General features: G+C 32.0%; 1 protein-coding gene and 1 pseudogene across 4 annotated transcripts; one reads left to right on the forward strand and one right to left on the reverse strand.

Annotated features, from left to right (window-relative positions):
* Positions 1-3: 3 nt before the first annotated feature.
* LOC110651108 (uncharacterized) lies at positions 4-7,113 on the reverse strand. Of its 4 annotated transcripts, XM_058129921.1 has the most exons (9): positions 6,844-7,113; positions 6,029-6,080; positions 4,651-4,744; positions 4,473-4,566; positions 3,502-4,162; positions 2,706-2,902; positions 2,370-2,614; positions 264-970; positions 4-144 (listed from the first exon to the last, which is right to left on the reverse strand). In XM_058129921.1, exons 2-8 carry the CDS (start codon positions 6,047-6,049, stop codon positions 279-281), a joined length of 2,004 nt encoding a protein of 667 aa, XP_057985904.1. In that variant the 5' UTR covers positions 6,050-6,080; positions 6,844-7,113; the 3' UTR covers positions 4-144; positions 264-278. The 4 variants fall into 4 exon arrangements, with proteins under 4 accessions (XP_057985904.1, XP_021661999.2, XP_021662002.2 ...); XM_021806307.2 differs by having other exon boundaries at positions 4,473-4,744; XM_021806310.2 differs by having other exon boundaries at positions 4,473-4,744; positions 6,029-6,094.
* A 7,553-nt stretch (positions 7,114-14,666) lies between these two features.
* Positions 14,667-16,279, forward strand: LOC131170424 (leucine-rich repeat extensin-like protein 3; annotated as a pseudogene).
* Positions 16,280-21,188: the final 4,909 nt, after the last annotated feature.

Here is a 21,188-nt window from a genome sequence, read left to right on the forward strand (position 1 = left end):
GTGTGTGTGTGTGTGTGTGCGTGTCTCTCTCTCTCTCCATGCCCCAGTTAAGGATACAGCGAAATACGGAAGTCAATGCAATGTATCTACACTGCTGAAGAATCTGAAATTCATGCACGCAGGAACTGAACTTTTCAAAGCACACTGGTGCAAATTAATGACTTGTTATGAGTCAGATTGCAGCAGACAGGGAACAAAATTTCCTTGTCTCATCTAAAACATCAGTTGTATAACTAGAAAGCTGACAATGGAAATCTAATCACCTTTCAAAGGCCCAATCAAAGAAAACGTGGAAAAAGCAGATTCTCTCCTATTTGAGGGTTCACTTCAGGAGGTAAAGGCTGGAGCAAACCACTGTTAGACAAGTCTTCCAAGCCTTTGATATCGTGTTGCAAGCGTGTTGCATGCAAAATTGCATGCTCGAGAACTAGAGGATCATCAGGAGGATTCTGCAGAAGGGTAAGCAAGGCCTGCCGATAAACTTGAACTGCCAATAGCGGCCTTGCAACCTGCCGACTTTTACATAAGATTGCCACCTTAATGACATGCTTACAAAGATTCCCCAGCCTTGAACAGGGACAGTCACAGAGGGAGAATTCTGTACCAGGATTCCAAACTGTATATGCCCGACTTCTGTCAGTTTGAGAGATGACTTTTGCAAGTTGGAGATTTTGCTCATCCAACATCACATCAATGTCGGAAATATGCAAAGCCTGATGCCAGGAATTAGTTAAGAAAGACTCGTCCCTTATATTTGCAAAATACCCACTTTCTTCACTGTATTGATCTAACCAATATAAGGAGTGAAATTCAGTGGTCAAAGTGTGGATTAACCAGTCAATCCTCATCCAGGAATTGGAATGTCGCTCATTAAAAAGCTTTAATTTCAACCTCGTGTGATAGGATTCAATTGCAGCCAGGGGCTCTGCACCAGCCACAGGAAGAGACCTTATGCCATTAACCCACAACTCTGCAAGAGAGATCAAGTTAAAAATCAAAGTTCAAAATTACAAAATTATGGCTAAAACTTTTTAATGCAGTGTGGAAAGATGAAATTTAGGAATTATTCTCATTGTAAAATTAGGAAATTTAAGAGTATTATTTAGGAATTTCATTCTTATTAGGTCTATTATTTAAAAATTTTATTATTTTCCTAGCTTATTTTGGTTTAATTTAGTATTCCTAATTAGGATTGAATTAGGATTCTAAAATCCTAATGTGATTGGGACTCCTAATTCCATAAATAAGACTTAGGATTTCTATTGCTGTAAGAAAAAAGCTTTCTTATGACAATTTTTATAAGATCTATATATGTTGAGAATTAGTTTTCTCCTCACGGATTGGTCCTTAATTTCTCCTAGTTTTCTATTCTTCTTTGTTTGTTCTACATCACTTTTTTTTCCTCCTTCTGAGTTCCGAAATCCCTTTCTAGCAATCTATTCCTCCAAGAACAATACAGCAGTTATTGCATGATTAAAGTTACATTCAAAACATATTACTTTCAGAATTTAGGTCCATATATGTTTTATTTAGGCTCTCTACCTCAGATACCTAATACGGTGCAATTCAGGACCAGACAATTCCATGACAATGTTCAAAGCAAAAATGTAACAGCTAAGAATTTAAGCCATAGTCAAGGATTTTTTTAATCTTTTTATTGGAACCTTAGTCAAGGCCTTTATTTACACTTTAAACGGCCATATTGAGTTGGTAGCCGAATGAAAAAAGATAATATGGTATTAGATATATATCAACAATGAAATTATAACTTTATATTATTTGAATATTCCAATGGACAAACAATTTCCCATATAACAGTTATTTTCCATCATACATCACTATATACATTATATTGTCTCAAACTCAAATTCATTTTCATTTTCCACATATATTTCACCAGTGAAAATGTCCAAAAGTAACTGTAGACAAAAAGAAATATCACGTATATATCATTTTTTACGCTTCATAATGTATTTGAAGATGTTAGAAAATTGATCAAATACCAATGTTACATATTACATCTCATTATGTTGCACTTACTAAGCTCAATATCATACTCCTCTGACATACAACCTAATAAAAACTATGGCAAAATAATTTCATGACAAAGATTATACATAAAGAATAACCTATTCTCATAATTTAATATACCAATATGCTATTGAAGCTATTTACCGAACACAGTGTGGCACAGGACCTGCTGTGGGAAAAATAAGAAACAATGAATAATAGACAAATGGATGAGAAAAATCTTTTGATAATTGGAAAGACAGTTCCAAGAACAGATAATTAAAAAAAGGTTCCTCAAACCAAAGGAAGAGAAGCGCTGTGATTCGAAGAAGATGAGGTCAAGCATCAAAGAAACACACCTATATATGGTAACCACCTCCTCTTGAAATAATCCATAAAGACACTTTGGTCAACATATACTTGCATGAACTCTTCAATCGCATCCACAACATTTGGTCCACTTCTTGTACAATACAAAATCCAGCCTAAGTGCTTAAACATCTCTCGCTGCACATCAATGTTGCAGCATTTCTTTAAAAGGCTTCTTATCCAAGCACGACGAACATGCCAGGTGCATAATAGCACCCGACAATGGAAAGCCTCTCTGCAAAATATGCATGATCTTTGCATTATTTTCCCTTTCTGAAATCAAAGTTAAGAATATGAACTTGAAGGAGCCCCACTGAGAAATTTACCTTATGACAGAAATGTCAAGGGAAGGATCATCAACTAGAAAGGCATTGGGCCTCCATCTGGGATCCTTGGTCTGGATTTTTTCAGCTAGAGAACCAAACCATTTGTGGATATCTTGACTAGCCAACGAGGTAATGACCCACGCAACCGGAATTGCATTTTGAGATGAGTCAAAAACAAGTAAAGTACACAGGGGATACTGTAAAAGGGTGGGAAGATTACTAAATCAGCACCAGAAGCATTAACACAAGATAGCTTTTATCTGCCATAGTATGCTATAATGCATTCCAACTCAACTTTTAGTCACAATGGTTTCTAGCCAGAAGTCTTATCAGCTTAATGACCCTATCCATAGAGTTTTAAAGAATTTGGAAGTCACAAAGCATAAAATAATTGTAACTAATGTGACACCACCTACCTTGATTATTAATTATTCAGAATCTGAGTAGAAAGATGGTTCATGTGCAACTTCTACAAGTTGATGCTATCACAACTTACCATGCAATTTCAAGAGCTCCAAAATGCATAGAGCATATAGACCTGTTCTTGAAAAGCATTTTTTGCAACAAAATCCTAAAATATTTTGCATTATTTTAGAGAAAAAAAAAGGAACACCTTTCTTTCCAATTTTTAGCAAAGACTGACGGTATAACAAACTCTTAACCTAAAATTTTCTCCACATCATACTTATGGTTCTCAAGTTCATTATTAACCAAAGTTGTAAGTTGGAACAGATAATAACAGTTATCCAAGAATCCTGAACCTAGTATTAAGTTCACAATTGAGATAGCACATTACCTTAAGTTTCTTCAAGCCAAATGTTGAATGAGAAGCTACAGAACCACTATGCCCATAACGGAGCATCTGCTGCAACTGCCAATCTGTCTGTATACCCAGAATAAATGGATTGGCATTAGAATTATCTTGGAAGTAAAAAACATACTTCTGATGGCGCTGCACCCACACTTTTACACTGCAATCATCATTTGCATGCAATTTGTGTGAAGAATTACGAACAACCCTTTCCATGTTACGAACATCATTCCGAGTGAGAAAATCATCACGGTTGTGTGGGCCACCATGGCCATGCACCACCTCAGCATGATGTTGTATTATATTGTCCAAAGATATTCCAACATAAAGCATAAACATTACTTTCTGGCGCAATTCTTCTGAAATCCTTGGAGCATACATAGCTCTTGTCCCCACAGCATCCAGATCAAGTATCCCATGGCAAGGAGCCCCTATTTTATCCACGTGTTTTCTTTGATTATATATGATAAGAGCCAGGAAGGGACGGGTGTATAAGCGTTTTACAGTAAAATGGCAAAGGCAACCTCTCATCATATGGCGCCTTCCAGGCCTGCTTCCCTTCCCAGTTGCAGGTTTGATGTTAGAGCTATCCCCTATACCAGACTCACTATCTCGGTAGTCTTCAGGACCATATGAACACCAATATCTGAAAAAGGACCATGACAACTCAGAAATTACTTGGACAAAACTAAAAGTGTTACTAATAGCACATTTCTTTGCAGTAAGATAAGCTAGAAAGATTCTCTTCTTGAATCAAGCACAAGAATTAAAAAATGTTGAGCTTCAGGGGCAATTACATATTCATTCTGCATGATTTTTACCTTTATGATTTCAAGTAGCTCTGGGAAGAGAGCATTTCACAAAACCAAGCAGTACTAATTTTACAATGATTTTAACATAGAATTGGAAAAAGAAGATGGTGCCATCGAAGCACCACACAAAAGTTTGTGACCTACAGTGTATATTCAAGATAGCCATCAACCCTTGGTTTGCTGATGCTCCCTTCAGATCTCTTCCTCCTTGACTCAATGCGGAAACGGGCAGGGCATTCTGCATTTGAAGATTCTCCTTTTACAAAATCATCCACTCTAGCAAAAGGAATAAGAGCAATATCATCACCACCTTGACGACCACCTTCTATTTTCACCCACTTTATATGGGTCGCAGCAAACTCTGCACAAGGTGGATCTTGCACCGGAAGATTAAGGATATCCTCCATTCTTGGCATCTGCAATTTAAGATGAAAAATAGAACAATATGATGATTTAATCAAATCAAAAGAAAGATGCATAGAATAACCCTTTCTTTTGCATTCACTAGTAGGGTTCGTAATAAGAATTATTTTCATTGCAATCCTAAAAAATATCAGGAATAAAAATAAACCTAATTCAGAAATTTTAGTGAATAAATAAAAAATCATAGGGAAAAAGTATTTATGGTTAGCACTATTTCATTTATTTTCCATACAAATTTGAAGGTTAACTCAGGTGGTCAGACCAAAACAAAACATCACGCTAGGTCTCCCAAATTTAGAAGAACTTGGCACAACTAATGCTCAACTTTTAATACTGCACGTAATACAAAAGTTTGAGCAGACATTGCAAAGAAAATGTTATGACTAATAAGGAGAATAATGGGCTGTGATTGTATGTGAGAGTAACAGAATAGTTAGGGTGGCCTGTGATAGTTAGCTGAAGAATTGAAATTGTAGGAAAATTGTAATTGGTGGGAACAGTCATGGGAAGGGCTGGTAGCCCTATGAATAATAGCTATTGTAACTGAAGATCATTTCGAAAAATATCAAGAATCTATTCAATTTCTCTCTCATTCTCTCCATTCTCTTCTCCCTAAAACTCTATTTCTTTCTCTGCTCTATTTCTATTCTTTCTGCCACTTGAGATCCTATTGTTAGGGAATCTACTACATAACAGAAACCAAAGTCACTACTTAAGCAATAAGCATAAAGAACAAGGGATAGAAAGAACAATTGGATAGGTTAACAGATAACATACAAATATAAAAAAAAAAAAAAAAGTTAGAAAGAAAAGACCCTTAGCCAATAATATCATCACATTTTCTCCCAGAAGTTCACAATAATTTTTTAACAATACATGCAACAACAACAAAGCCTTAATCCTAAACTAGTTGGGTGTCAAGTATATAAATCCTTTTCCGCCATTTACCTCTGTTGGACATCAAGTCCACATCAATATCCAAATCTTGTGAAACAATAATAATACAAGGCCAATGCAATAAGAAAGAGCTATTTGATACTTGACTGCTACCATATCTGGCCTTATATCCCCATTCAATCAGCTTGATCCTCCTCTTACCGTTTGATTCAAAAATTGAGTAAAATATATATTTATACCAGTGCATGTAACACTAATAAAAAGGCAAGTAAACAACTTGTAATTTCGCTACATTTCAAGTAATCTCAAAACCAAGAACCAGGAAATATTCCTAAAAAATGATAGAAGAGATTAATTCACAAAATTCTATTATAAAATACCTTGGGTTCATGGCCCTTCATGGTTGAAGCAAAAAAGAAGAACCCTATCGTCCTGCACCGAAATAACTGTCCAACTCAAAATATTAAAGGGAAACTATCGAGAAACAGAAGGAAAACGACAAGCGCACACTGCTGATTCGCATGCCGAAAGAATAACTTTATCCAATAAAGACAGCAGCACACACGGAATATTTACGAAGGATAAGCGATAACTGAAACATTGTCTAAAATAGCAAAACACCCACTTCACAAGCAGCAAGAACAAACTGCACTCCACACACGAATCAACAAAGCACAAATTATACACATAAAGCAGACATGCCAATCCGAAACTAAATATTGCACTCAAACAAACTCCTGATTAGCCACCTCCTATTCCTCTTACTTCCAATTATGCACAACAATTAAATGTTTCCATATCTAATAACACGATAGAGAAAGAGAAAGGAAAAGTAATTCAAAACATCAAACATTTTGCAAGTTACAGTTCCAGAGACAACCAAAATTCAGAAAAACCTTTCTTTAAAAACTTTATCCACATTTTGGTTTTCTCAGAAACCACGCAACAAAACTCAGTTTCAAATCAAATTTTTCTTCTTTTACCCCCGTGCTTGCCAAACAAGACACAGAACCTAACCTAGCTAAACCATAAAGCAACCAAAAAAGCAAAAAGGAATCCAGCATTTGCTCGATACTGAGAACAGATACATTATCATAAAGTGCACAGAGAACAGCAAAAACAAAGAGAGCTAGGGAGGTGGAATAAAAACAGATTACGAATTTAATTACGAAAAAATTTTTACAGAATAACGAACTTTCAATCTGGAAAGACGATGATGACGAGGTCACTGATCCGAATTGAAAGTGTTAGACAGTAAGGTGCGCAACGTGATCCGCCGGAGCTCCGATCGAAATTCTCCCTTCCCGTTTCTACTTCGGTTTGCAATGATTTGTTTTTTGCGCGCGAAGCGATAATGAAAGTGATACATAGAAAGGATGAGATCAGAATCTGATTTATAGAGAGGTTCTTTAGGTTCTGTTGGAGATGAGGGCGAAGGATGAGTAAATCAAGCTAAAAGAGGGCAAGAAAGAAATGAATTAATAAAGGGCTATCCTCTTTTATCTTTTAAATTTTAATTTTTTTTTATATTTCAAATTGAGGTGTGGGAGATAAGAATTAAAAATTATTTTATTTTTTATTTTTTTATTATATCATTAATTTTTTTATTAAAATTTTAATTATATTTATTAAAAATAAATCTAATTTATTAATACAATAAAAGGCTTTAACATAAAAAAATAATAAAAAATATAAATTATTAGTTCTCAAGTTAAAAGGCTTTAATTTATATATTAAAAAAGTTTAGTGAAGGCCAAATTGGTGATAGTTAAAGAGTTAGTTTGAGTGGAGTGGTATTGTCCCAAAGTAATCACTTTAAACATCTGGGCTCAGTCCTTCAAGTAGATGGGGAATGTGAGGAGCATGTTAGTTATAGGATTAAAGCCGAATGGTTGAAGTGGAGATGTGCCACAGGAGTTTTATGTGATCGTAAGATTCCTAATAAATTAAAAGGAAAATTTTACCGTACAGCCATACGACTAGCTATGTGGGACATCTCCACTTCAAGTAGATGGGGGATGTGGGGAGCATGTTAGTTATAGGATTAAAGCCGAATGGTTGAAGTGGAGATGTGCCACAGGAGTTTTATGTGATCGTAAGATTCCCAATAAATTAAAAGGAAAATTTTACCGTACAGCCATACGACTAGCTATGTTATATGGTAGTAAGTATTGAGCACTGAAAGAGTCGTATGCATCTAAGATAAGAGTTGCAGAGATGAGAATGTTAAGGTAGATGAGTAGCCATACTAGATAAGATAAAGTCCGTAATGAGAGTATTAGAGAAAAGATAGGAGTGGTGTCAATTGAAGATAAGTTGAGAGAAGGGAGATTGAGGTGGTTTGGTCATGTGAAGCGTAGACATACGAAGGCTCAAGTATAGCATATTAGGTTAGAGGATAGAAAGAAAAAAAAAGGGTAGACCTAAATTTTAAATTGATAAGAGGATATGACTATGTAAGATTATACATTTCTTATTATTTAATCCAAATAGTTCGGAATTAAAAAGCGAATCCATATAAATAAATTAAATTTTTGAGATAAAAGTTTAATTGAGTTGAGTATATTAAAAAAAATAAAACATAAATTTTATCTAATAAAAAAATATTTTTATAATTTTAATAATTATTTATCATTCCTTCATCTCTTTTCAAATATAAAGAATATATATTATCTCTTTTTATTTTTTTATTAATTCACTCTTTCTAAAATATAAAAATTTTTTATTATAACTTTTTTTACTCTTTTCTTCCTTACCATCTATTATCGTCCTATTAATTATTCTTTCCTCACTCATCCAAACAGAGCCTTGGAAGGGTTGAGGCTGAGGCTTTTGCATTCTAGAGACTTCAAAATTTACAGACAAAAGCTAAAACTGCTGTGAGCCATTCCTTTTCGTAACTTTTCTAAACTTCGTTTACAGGTGGCCCAGAAAATATCTTCCCTTTTCAAATGTGAATTGGCTAACATTTAGAACAGGCATACTCACGGCAAAGCGTGGCAGAAAAAAAAAAAACACTCATCATCCTATTCGAAGTTAGCGCGTTACAGTCAAACGACAATGTCGGTGATATCAACAGGTTGGAGTAAGAGATAAACCGATGGTGACGTCAACGGTCCGAGAATGAGATAAGGATGGACCTCAACAGCATGGGATTATAGCTCTTACTGTAGCTCAAGCGAGTCCGTGAACTGCTCTCGTTGCTGAATTTGACAGGGGGCCGTGGACGGTGGACACGTGTCCCAATCGGCCTGACAGGTTGGGGTAAGATTTTGGCTGAGCATATGATAGATGACCTGGAAAATTTATTGTAAAATATCTTTTTCAAGCATGGCCTGGCACGAATATTTGTATCAATTTTTACCGAAGGTTTTTTTTTTCTCCTACTAAATATAAAATTTATTGGGTAAATTTTTTTAAGGGCGATTCATATTTTATAGGGACAAATTTTATTATATCTCTGTTATTGTACATAAAATTTATATATAAAATAATAAATTAATTATCAAAATGAAAATTAGATAAAAAATTATTTTTAATATAAAAATAATTACATTTTAAGATTTATAATTATTAATTTATTATTATAATATTAATTTATTATTTCATATAAATTATCTGCCATACAATCATGGTCGATGTTTGCCCCTAAAAACTCAAAGGCTGCTCAAATGAACTCGTAGCCTGAGAAGCCAGCGCACCCAAGCAAACAAATTACCAATTTTTTTTTTTATTTTTAGTTTTTCTTAATGTTTGGCTACGTGGCGAACAATGGCAATGAGCAGGGCACATCATGGTAGAATAATTGTTCAGAAAATGTTGTGTTTTGTTTTAGTATTGCTTTGCAGCAAATATTATTTTACTGAAAACTATTTTTTATATTTTTTAATATTTAAAACGTTGAAGAAAATAACCAATGGAAAAATATTTTTTAATTAAAAAAATTAAATTATTTTTTTAAATTTTAATTTTGAAAATTAATATTTAATTTAATTATTTAAAATAAATAAAAAATTATAAATAATAATACCTTATTTATAATTTATTTATTTTATTTAAAATTACTCTTTAATTAAATAAAAAATTATATTATCCTAATAAAAATATCAATACTATACTATTTTAATAATTATAACACTTAATTAAATATACTTTTTAATGATTTTAACTAATTAAATTATTTTTAAATACCTTTTAAACACTTAAATTACTTAAAAGTTATTTTTAAATAATTTTATTAAATAATTAAGTATTTATTTTAAATTTGACTCATATGTTAAAAATTATATTTTAAGTCAAAAATTAAAAAATAATTAATTAAATCAAACACCTTTAAAGATGTGAAATATTTATATATACATAATATAAATATATATTATAAATTTAAATATACAATTAAATAATAAAAAATATTTTAATAAAAATATTTATTATAAAATAATGTTTATTAAAAATATTATTTATATATAAATTATTTTTTAAGAAATAAATAGAATATAATATGAAAAGAATAATACGTGGCACATGCATCCCTTAATAAAGCACAATCTTAATCTTAAATACTTAATCTTCAGTAATTAGGAAGCAACCATTACGTGGCTATTAGGACTAGAAGCCTTGGTCTCAATAATTGTTGAGTGATTAGATTTATAATCAATACGTATTTATATGGCACAATTATCATAATTTTAATTAATATAATATGATAAAAAAATTTATTTAAATCTAATTTATTATTAATTTAAGATAAAAATATAAATTTTATTTATTTTATATGTAAATTGGTATGATACTAAGATAAGAGGTATTTGGTCATATATATAAATCCTTATAAAGTGACGTGTGGTCGAGTCTCGCCCCTGTGAATGTTAAGCAGCTCTGCAAGTGGGCCTGGGCCTGCGCAAGCGGAGTCGTGGTGAGTTTGGGCCCTGTGGACGGGACTAAATGAAATTTAAATGAAATTTTTATAATTTAATATCTATAAATTGATTAAATGTGTATTTTCGCGTGTAGAAAAAACTTACTTAATGATTATAAACTAAAAAGTGGCTTAGCAAGCAAACGAGTTTATTAGAAGTAGAAAAAATTGAAGGCATGGGCAGCTGCCATGGCTATGTAAAATAGGAAAAATTTATTTAAATTTTGTTTATTATATATTTAAAATATAAATATATAAATTTTATTTTTTCTAATTTTTAACTAATTAAATGTATTTAATATTTAAAAAATAATTTAAATAAAATTTAATTAAATTATAAATTGAATAGCGAAAATACTATTTTACTCTTTATCCTTTTTTGTTAATTTTAAAATTTTTTCCTCCCTTTTGCTTTTTTTATATAATTAAACTTATTCAACATTCACATAAAAAATTATTTAAATTTTTTCAAATAATTCAAAAAATATAATTAAATTATAAGTTGACAGTAAAATATATTTTTATTTTTTTCATAAATAAATAATTTAAAAAATGAAATTATAAAAATACAGCAATTTTAATAAATTAAAAATAATCTATACTAATGTCATTTAAAAAATATTGCGAATTATACATATGTATATAAAGTATTTGGCAATCAATCGTAACTATTTATATATATCAACAACCCAATTTTATGTTGCACTATTGTAAAATTTTTGTTAAGTGTTTTTTTTTCTTCTTATTTTAATTGACTAAATTCTACCTATTTCTACCTTTATATTTTTTCACTATTTAATTTTTAAATTTTATTTTATTTTAATTATTTTTAACTTTTAAATAATTACATTTATTTTAATTATTATAGATTATTTTAAAAAAAAAAGTATACTAAATAACAATCATACTATAATTATAATGAATATATGAATTGAGACAATTTTTTTTTATCAAAACAATTACTCATAATTATCACTTTAACTTATTAATTCAATAAATCATAGAATTATAATTTTTTAGACTAACTATATATGGATATATTTTACTTAAGTGAAAAATGAAAATAATTAAATAATTTTTTTTATAATAAATTATAAATAATAATTTTATTTAATATATATACATATAAATTTTATTTATTAATAATATTATAAAAATTTTAATAATAAAAAAATTATATCCACAGCATCGCGCAGATATATTATTGCTTGTACATTTCTAAACATCTAAATTATTGCATTTTTACCTAATATACATTTAAATAATTTTTTTTTTACCTCACACCTCAACTAAAAAAAAATTGTATCAATAAAATATACATTTGCATATGGCCTCGAAGGTGACGTATACGCACTCTGAGCTGGCAAATGTCTGCCAGACGGACAATAGACATCTTATCTAGCACTATTATTCGTGGGAAAAGGCTTTGGGTCAAAAAGAAAAAAGGTCTTAGGTCCCTTAAGCAATGTCCAAATTCGAATTCTAGCGTTGTGGATGGAGCAGACTGGGTTGGGAGGGTCCCTCCCACAATGAGCCTCTGTAGTACCCGATCCGGATTAGTCAGCCAGTGGGGCGGACACCGGGTGATCTAGACCAAAAAAAAAAGGCTTTAATTTCTATTTTCACTCGAAAATACTTTTTTCCCTCCATTTTATTTTCAACAGATCTCTAAGCTTTGGTCAAGGTCTTGCACTTCAGTCACTCTCTCTCATCTGTCGAAGTTAATGTAGGCACGATGCAACTAAATTTATAAAAATGCTACCAATAAAATTTCTTGTGACCTATTCTTAGATAACTAAAGTGGATAAGCTCGAAGAAGGATTCACACATTCTTCAAGAATCTCCTTAATGCCTTCCCAATTTTAATCTCTTGTTATCCCTCTAGAATATTCACTATTGTCTTTGAAGTCTGAAGAACCTTTTATCTTTCCTGAGTGTTGTATCCGAGAAGACCCTGCCTTGTCTTTAGCATCTAGTACTGTCTTATTAGAATGTTATGCATAGATGGAAGTGCCCAACCTCCCCTGCTTGCCTGTGCATTCTGTCCACCACTACTAGCCCCACTACCATCATGGCCACTGAAACTCCCACTCCAGCCAGGAAGATATTGTTTAGCATTTACTTTCCAAGCTTCTTCAAAACCAGCAAGCTCTCTCTTGAAACTCTAATCATATGTAGTTGACCTTCATGTTATATTCATAAATGGGTTTTTCTTAGAAGCTGGCAATTTGTTTTTTTTATTATTATTTTAATTTTATGTTCTTCCATAAGATAATTCACAACCAAAGATTTTTTTTTTTTAAACTAAAGCCAATAAAAGAGTATTCAAAACTCATATATGTGAACATAAGATGCAAGCCTTGACTCAAATGAATATGGAATTGACCTCACAAACCATAAACAATAAACAAGCCAGTCTAAGCATGCCCTAAGATATAGAAACATTCCAAAAAGCACTGATTAAAGGGGGAAAATAAGTGTATGTAATCATACAAGGTGCACTGTGTAATAATAAACTGCTCTTATTTTTAAATGGCACATTAAGTAATTAAAAAAGACATGATCCAGATGTATTTTATTTAGTTTCTAAATGGCAAAGTCCTATTTTTCCTTCTATTGTTGTTCTAACTTTTGACTCTCAATTTTGTTGTAAAATTCATCCAATGTTGTATCAAATTTATCATCATCCCTGTCATTGAATAAGATGTTGTCACTTAGTTCATAATTTAGAAAATAAATCACACACCAGAAAGCTCTGAAACATTAAACAATTTATTCTATTACTGTGCTTGGTCAAGTGGAAAGAACCACCAACCTGTGAGAGCGAAAAAGTGTAAGATTTGTAAAATAATAATCATTAAGTAGAAAATTTTTGAGATACAGTTTTGAGATGCATAAGCCAAATTCTTATGGAAGAAGATGGAGGACATAGACTTGTATGCTTCAAGATTCCTTAGATCTTCAAGCAGCTGAGAAATCATTTTATAAGGTTCTAGGCAAGAGTACCCTCCTTTACCATAGCCAAACCACACTTCTACCTGTTAAAATAGTAAGAACCCATATAACAGTTTTGCCAATAACTTAGTGATGATAACAATTGTGGTAGTTATTTAGATGACGTGTATTCAAAATCTGAGATATTACGATTCCTTTCAACCACAAACTCTCTGTGTTTCTTGAATACTATTGTATTGAAGAGTTAATTGGCCTATTATTAGTAAAAGAAAAAAGGGATTTCATAAAGAAAGAAGCAATTGGAAAGTGGGTAAAAAAATGATTGTTAAATGGCTACCTTCATGATTCATTTTTCATAGGAAAATTTTGAAGAAACAGTAGAGATTGAAGAGTTATAGTTGTAGTGTTATTATCAAATAGAAGAGAAGAAGTAGGTGAGAAGAAGAAGCAGCAGCTACATACAAAGAGTTAGAAAAGTGAAAGGAAAATGTATTCATTTCAAGGAGGAAGAAGAGTAGCTATTATAAAGGCCACGTAAGCAGAAACATAATATTCACTTGGTCTTTATCGCGTGTTTTCAGGCTCCAGTTGACTGTGCAAATTTTTGTTTAAGTGATACATTTTTTTTTTTTTAAATAGAGGTGTGAGATAGGTAAAACAAATAGTTTAGGTGTCTATCAGGTAAAAACATAATAGTTCAGATGTCTGAAGATGTAGTTAACCTACAGATTATGTCTTGGATTTTTAATAAATCGAGTTTAGTAAAAGAATTTTCTATATCAAACTTTTCAAGGTGAAACAAGTGAAACATTACATTGGCATTATACAAAAAATAAGGTAGTCTTATTTTTGGTATAATGCTATTTTGAGATTAGTAAATAAATCTTTAAGAAAATCGTGGTCATATACTCTGATTTAAGAAAATCTTCATCATTGTCATATTACTTCTCTAAATAGCTGGAACTTTAATTTTGATAGAATTTCACTCACAGCCACAAAGCAAAGAAAAGCTGTGCATTCTTAATAATACTACTACCACCTTATTGCACTCCTCTTGGAAACTTGCCATCATAACAACAATTCCTGCTTCAAAATCTCCTTGAACAAAACAAAAGGAAAAATCCATGGATGTTAAGTAGCATTTGATGAAGAAAAAGATTCACATTCTTCCTTTCTTTGCTTCTTTTACTCTCATTTGCCTATTTCATTTTACTAATGTATCTCTTACATACTCATTGCGACCACAAAAGCAAAGAAAGCTTTTGGGTTATAAAGAGAAATTTCCTTCAGTTGAGGATCTTGTAAACTTACCTTCTCTTACATTTCAAAACCCAGACTCAGAAGTGCCTACATTGCCCTCCAAGCATGGAAGTAAACCATCATCTCCGATCCAATGAACTTAACTTCCAATTGGGTGGGATCTGAGGTTTGCAACTACACTGGCGTCTTCTGCTGGTCTGCTCCTGACAATTCATTTATTCAAACTATTTCTAGGATCGATTTGAATAATGGCGACATTGCTGGCAATTTGGTTGAAGAGCTAGGACTTCTTACAGACATGTCATTTTTCCATATCAACTCCAATAGATTTTGTGGAAGAGTCCCAAAAGGTTTGAAGAAACTTAAGCTTCTCTACGAGCTCGATCTAAGCAACAATCGTTTAGCTGGCAGGTTTCCTTCTTTAGTTCTTGATTTGCCAGAGCTCAAGTATCTTGATCTTCGATTCAATGAGTTCAAAGGTAAAGTTCCGAGGGAGCTATTTGATAAAAATTTGGATGCAATATTTATAAACAATAACAAGTTTGCTTTCGAGTTACCAGAAAATTTTGGTAACTCACTGGTATCTGTTATTGTTCTTGCAAATAACAAGTTCCATGGATGCCTTCCTGCAAGTCTTGGAAACATGTTGAAAACTTTGAACGAAGTGATCTTGGCGAACAATGGGTTGCATTCATGTCTACCTAAGGAGATAGGGTTGCTCAAGAATTTGAAAGTTTTTGATGCAAGTTATAACAAGATGGTGGGGGGGTTGCCTGATGCAATTGGAGAAATGAAGAGCTTGGATCATCTTGATGTGTCTCACAATATGTTCTCAGGGACTATTCCTCACAGGTTGTGCTTGCTTCCCAATTTGCAAAATTTTAGTTTTGCTTATAACTTCATCACTGGTGAGACACCCGAGTGCTTGGTATTGGAAGCTTTTGATGATAACAGGAATTGTTTAAGGGATACACCAATGTAGAGATCTCACTTGCAATGTAAAATGTTCTTATCTAAACCGAAAGTTGACTGCAAAGCTTTCAATTGTCACAACCCTTCTCCGCCTTCTGTGTCACCACCACTTCCTCCACCACCACCATTATATTCACCTCCGTTGCCACTACTTTCCCCTCCCCCTCCACCTCCACTAGTTTACTCACCTCACCCACCAACACCTTCTTCCTCTCATCCACCACCAGTGTATTCGCCTCCTCCACCACTACCTTCCCCTTCCCCTCTGCCTCCAACAATTCATTCACCTCCTTCCCCTCCTCCATCTCCACATCCACCACCTCCATTCCCTTCACCCCCTCTTCCTCCACCTTGGCCACCACCTTCCCACCTTCTACCATTGCTATCACCACCATCACCACCTCCCACCCCATCACCATCGAGGCCACCACCACCACCACCACCAACTCTAGTATATAATGGCCCATTTCCACCAATCATTGGCGCCCCATATGCATCTCCACCACCACCACAATTTTACTACTAATTTGTTCTTTAGAAAAATTTCCTCCTTTCACCAACCCAGTTGATAGCTTCGTCGGTTCTCAAGTATTAACTATTCTTCCAACAAGAAGTAAAAGAATGTGATACAAAATCCTTCTAACCATCTATTAGTCAAAGCTAACTTCTCATGTGTTTGAATAATTGCATGTAATACGTGGGTAGGATTCAAGCTAAAATAAGAATAGTAGAGTGAAGAAAAATAGAGGGTGTTATTAAGTATTGAGTTAGAGTGAATCACATTAAGAGAATCACAAAAACAAAAACTTAAAGATTATCATGTGGGCAGAAGTATTATTGTATTTTGAATATGCTTATATAAGAATTAGGTGTTCAATTTCAAATTCATTATGGTTCTAATTAAGAATTAGAGTCGGAATTCAATTCTTTAAATTTTAGGAATCATACTTGTATTCTGATCTAGGTTTAGTTCGAATCAATTTTAGTTTGATTTTGATTTTTTTTTATTTTAATTTTAATTTTAATTTCATTTTAGATTTCAATTTTTACACTAAAACTATAATATTATTCTTGTATTCATTTTACAATAGAAAAATATAATATCAAATTTCTAATATGAAAACAACAATAAAAATAATAATATTAACATTAAAATAATAATATTACTATCAAAAATATATTTTTAATAAGAATTTTATATTATCTTTTACATATTTATTAATTATATAATCTTTAATTAACAAATATATATATAATAAAAAATTAAAAAATATATTATTTAACTAACATGTGATTTAATTATATAATTAAATATTATAAGATAATTTAGTGTCTGTAATACTAAAATTATTTTAAATGTTAGAAAAATAAAAAAATAATATTAAATTATTTACACAATTAAAAATTAAATTATATATAGTGAAATTATAAAATACATCTAAAAATATAAAAAATTATATAAAATTCATTCTTCACTTCGATTTCAGTTTCAATTCAATTTTTAATAAATAATTAAAATCGAACCAAAATAATAAATATAAATTTGATTCGATATGTCTGATTCTTACAGTAACAATTTTTTTTTTAGTTCTCATACACTTTTTTAATTTGACTTAAAACCTTAAAACTATGCATAGCCCTAATAAAAATAACCTTAATATGATGTAATGAAGATTTTTTTTTTATAGTAAAAAAATTGTAGTGGCTTTATAAACATAGGCACATTGCAGAACCGTATAATTTGTGATTTTCTCAACATTATTTATTTTCGTTATTTATGCTTATTTGCAATTTTACATCAGGAAAACTCTATTTGTTTCGTAAAAAATAATTTATATATGAAAAATATTTTTTAATGGTTTTGAATGGGAAGACGATCTAATGTTTCATTGGCGTATATGTCGTAACACTGATATTCTATATACAAGTAGGCCATCAGATCTCTTTAGCTCCGAAAAGATGATTCTTGAATTTCATCATCTGGCATTAATCTTGATATGAATTCCTGACCACTTGTACTGCAAAGCAAATGCTCAAGCTACTGATAAGCTAATGACACAGTGCTTTCATTGAAGAACAAGAAAGCTATACCAGGACCTGAAATATTTTGCTTTTCTCTCATGTTTGGTTCAGTTTATTTGGTAGCCCTAATAGGAAAAGAAGCTTAATCCCAAATACCAGATCAACAATTAATATCAGCAGATCGTTTAGAAAAATACAAATCCTCTTCACGATGTGTGATTGAATGGGCCTACTTGATCTTCCCCTGCATTCTATCAGACAAATCAAAATTAATGAAACACCACCAATTTATTGATTCATTTCTAGTAGACTGGCTTACTCTTGCTGCTAGCTCGTCTGATAAGCAAAACTAAGACTTGGAAAAGGCTAGCTTTTCGTCTGCCAACACATTCCATACAAAATATATTAGATGCAACTGCAAAAAACTTTAATGTGTCTATGAATGTGCTTACCTTCTGCAAAGTTCCAGGCAAATGTCCAACTTTAACGTTACCGGCCGTTGACCCTGATCATGTAATTTGCATATTACATTTCCTACAATAGCAAAGTTAAAAAAAAAAAAAAAATACAAAACACTTCAGGTTGAGATGAACAATGAAGATACACTAATCCATAAGCAAGGACTTACTGGGTGACCAAACATATCATGAGTCAAAATAGACTAAAAAGCTTTAAAAACTAACCTCAGCAGATAATAAACTACTTCTTTCTTCTTCTTCTTCTTCTTTTTTTTTTTTTTTTTTTTTTTTTTTTTGTGTGTGTGTATGTGTGCGTGTGTGTGTCTCTCTCTCCATGCCCCAGTTAAGGATACAGCAAAATACAGAAGTCGATACAATTTATCTACACTGCTAAAGAATCTGAAATTCATGCACGCAGGAACTGAACTTTTCGAAGCACGCTGGTGCAAATTAATGACTTGGTATGAGTCAGATTGCAGAAGACAGGGAACAAAATTTCCTGGTCTCATCTAAAACATCAGTTGTACAACTAGAAAGCTGACAATGGAAATCTAATCACTTTTCAAAGGCCCAATCAAAGAAAATGTGGAAAAAGCAGATTCTCTCCTATTTGAGGGTTCACTTCAGGAGGTAAAGGCTGGAGCAAACCACTGTTAGACAAGTCTTCCAAGCCCTTGATATCGTGTTGCATGCAAAATTGCATGCTCGAGAACTAGAGGATCATCAGGAGGATTCTGCAGAAGGGTAAGCAAGGCCTGCCGATAAACTTGAACTGCCAATATCGGCCTTGCAAATGCCGACTTTTACATAAGATTGCCACCTTAATAACATGCTTACAAAGATTCCCCAGCCTTGAACAGGGACAGTCACAGAGGGAGAATTCTGTACCAGGATTCCAAACTGTATATGCCCGACTTCTGTCAGTTTGAGGGATGACTTTTGCAAGTTGGAGATTTTGCTCATCCAACATCACATCAATGTCGGAAATATGCAAAGCCTGATGCCAAGAATTAGTTAAGAAAGACTCGTCCCTTATATTTGCAAAATACCCACTTTCTTCACTGTATTGATCTAACAAATATAAGGAGTGAAATTCAGTGGTCAAAGTGCGGATTAACCAATCAATCCTCATCCAGGAATTGGAATGTCGCTCATTAAAAAGCTTTAATTTCAACCTCGTGTGATAGGATTCAATTGCAGCCAGGGGCTCTGCACCAGCCACAGGAAGAGACTTTATGCCATTAACCCACAACTCTGCAAGAGAGATCAAGTTAAAAATCAAAGTTCAAAATTACAAAATTATGGCTAAAACTTTTTAATGCAGTATGGAAAGATAAAATTTAAGAATTATTCTCATTGTAAAATTAGGAAATTTAAGAGTATTATTTAAGAATTTCATTCTTATTAGGTCTATTATTTAAGAATTTTGTTATTTTTCTCGCTTATTTTGGTTTAATTTAGTATTCCTAAATAGGATTGAATTAGGATTCTAAAATCCTAATGTGATTGGGACTCCTAATTCTATAAATAAGACTTAGGATTTCTATTGATGTGAGAAAAAAGCTTTCTTATGACAATTTTTATAAGATCTATATATGTTGAGAATTAGTTCTCACCTCCCTCCAGGATTAGTCCTTAATTTCTCCTAGTTTTTTATTCTTCTTTGTTTGTTCTGCATCACTTTTTTTTTTTCCTCCTTCTGAGTTCCGAAATCCCTTTCTAGTAATCTATTCCTCCAAGAACAATACAGCAGTTATTGCATGATTAAAGTTACATTCAAAACATATTACTTTGAGAATTTAGGTCCATATATGTTTTATTTAGGCTCTCTACCTAAGACGGTGCAATTAAGGACCAGGCAATTCCATGACAATGTTCAAAGCAAAAATGTAACAGCTAAGAATTTAAGCCATGGTCAAGGATTTTTTTAATCTTTTTATTGGAACCTTAGTCAAGGTATTTATTTACACTTTAAACAGCCATATTGAGTTAGTAGCCCAGTGAAAAAAGATAATATGGATATTAGATATATATATATATCAATAATGGAATTATAACTTTATATTACTTGGATATTCTAATGGACCAACAATTTCCCATATAACAGTTATTTTCCATATTATACGTCACTATATACATTTTATTGTCTGAAACTCAATTCATTTTCATTTTCTGCATATATTTCACCAGTGAAAATGTCCAAAAGTAACTGTAGACAAAAAGAAATTTCATGTGTATATCATTTTTTACACTTCATAATGTATTTGAAGATGTTAGAAAATTGATCAAATATCAATGTTACATATTACATCTCATTATGTTGCACTTGCTAAGCTCAATATCATACTCCTCTGACATACACCCTTATAACAACTACAGCAAAATAATTTCATGATAAAGATTGTACATAAAGAATAACCTATTCTTATAATTTAATATACCAAATATGCTATTGAAGCTATTTGCCGAACATAGCGTGGCAGGACTTGCTGTGGGAAAAATAAGAAATAATGAACAATACACAAATGGATGAGAAAAATCTTTTGATAATTGGAAAGACAATTCCAACAATAGATAAGTAAAAAAAGTTCCTCCAACCAAAGGAAGAAAAGCTGTCACTCCCTACCCCTCCGTAAGATGTAACATGATCCCGTAATATACCTAATAAATTATCGTATTTCGCCTACCGATAATCTATTAAATATACTACAAGGGATTTTGACAAAACAATTCTATTTAATAATCTGTCGTGATGACAAAAATTTAAACTAAGTGTTTTCAAATCCAATATCTGTCATAAAACTTTTTAGGAATAATTAAGCTTTTTTTTAAAAAAATTTGCGGTGATGCCATAAACTTTATTTGAAATTAATTTAACATTTAAAAATTTTACAAAAATTTCGGCAGAGTGCCGGCTAGAAATTTAGAAAACAGTTCTTCAAAACCTACAGAAAA

This window comes from Hevea brasiliensis, chromosome 11 (genome assembly GCF_030052815.1).
Source record: "Hevea brasiliensis isolate MT/VB/25A 57/8 chromosome 11, ASM3005281v1, whole genome shotgun sequence".
In the NCBI taxonomy this organism is placed as follows: domain Eukaryota; kingdom Viridiplantae; phylum Streptophyta; class Magnoliopsida; order Malpighiales; family Euphorbiaceae; genus Hevea; species Hevea brasiliensis.

Excerpts from the sequence above, each read along its gene's own strand:
- LOC110651108 (XM_021806307.2), bottom strand. The coding sequence starts at position 6,049 with ATGAAGGGCCATGAACCCAAG. Across the intron at positions 4,163-4,472 it reads GGCTATCTTGAATATACACT|ATATTGGTGTTCATATGGTC; the intron begins GTAGGTCACAAA and ends GTCCTTTTTCAG. Across the intron at positions 2,615-2,705 it reads CTTGACATTTCTGTCATAAG|AGAGGCTTTCCATTGTCGGG; the intron begins GTAAATTTCTCA and ends CATATTTTGCAG.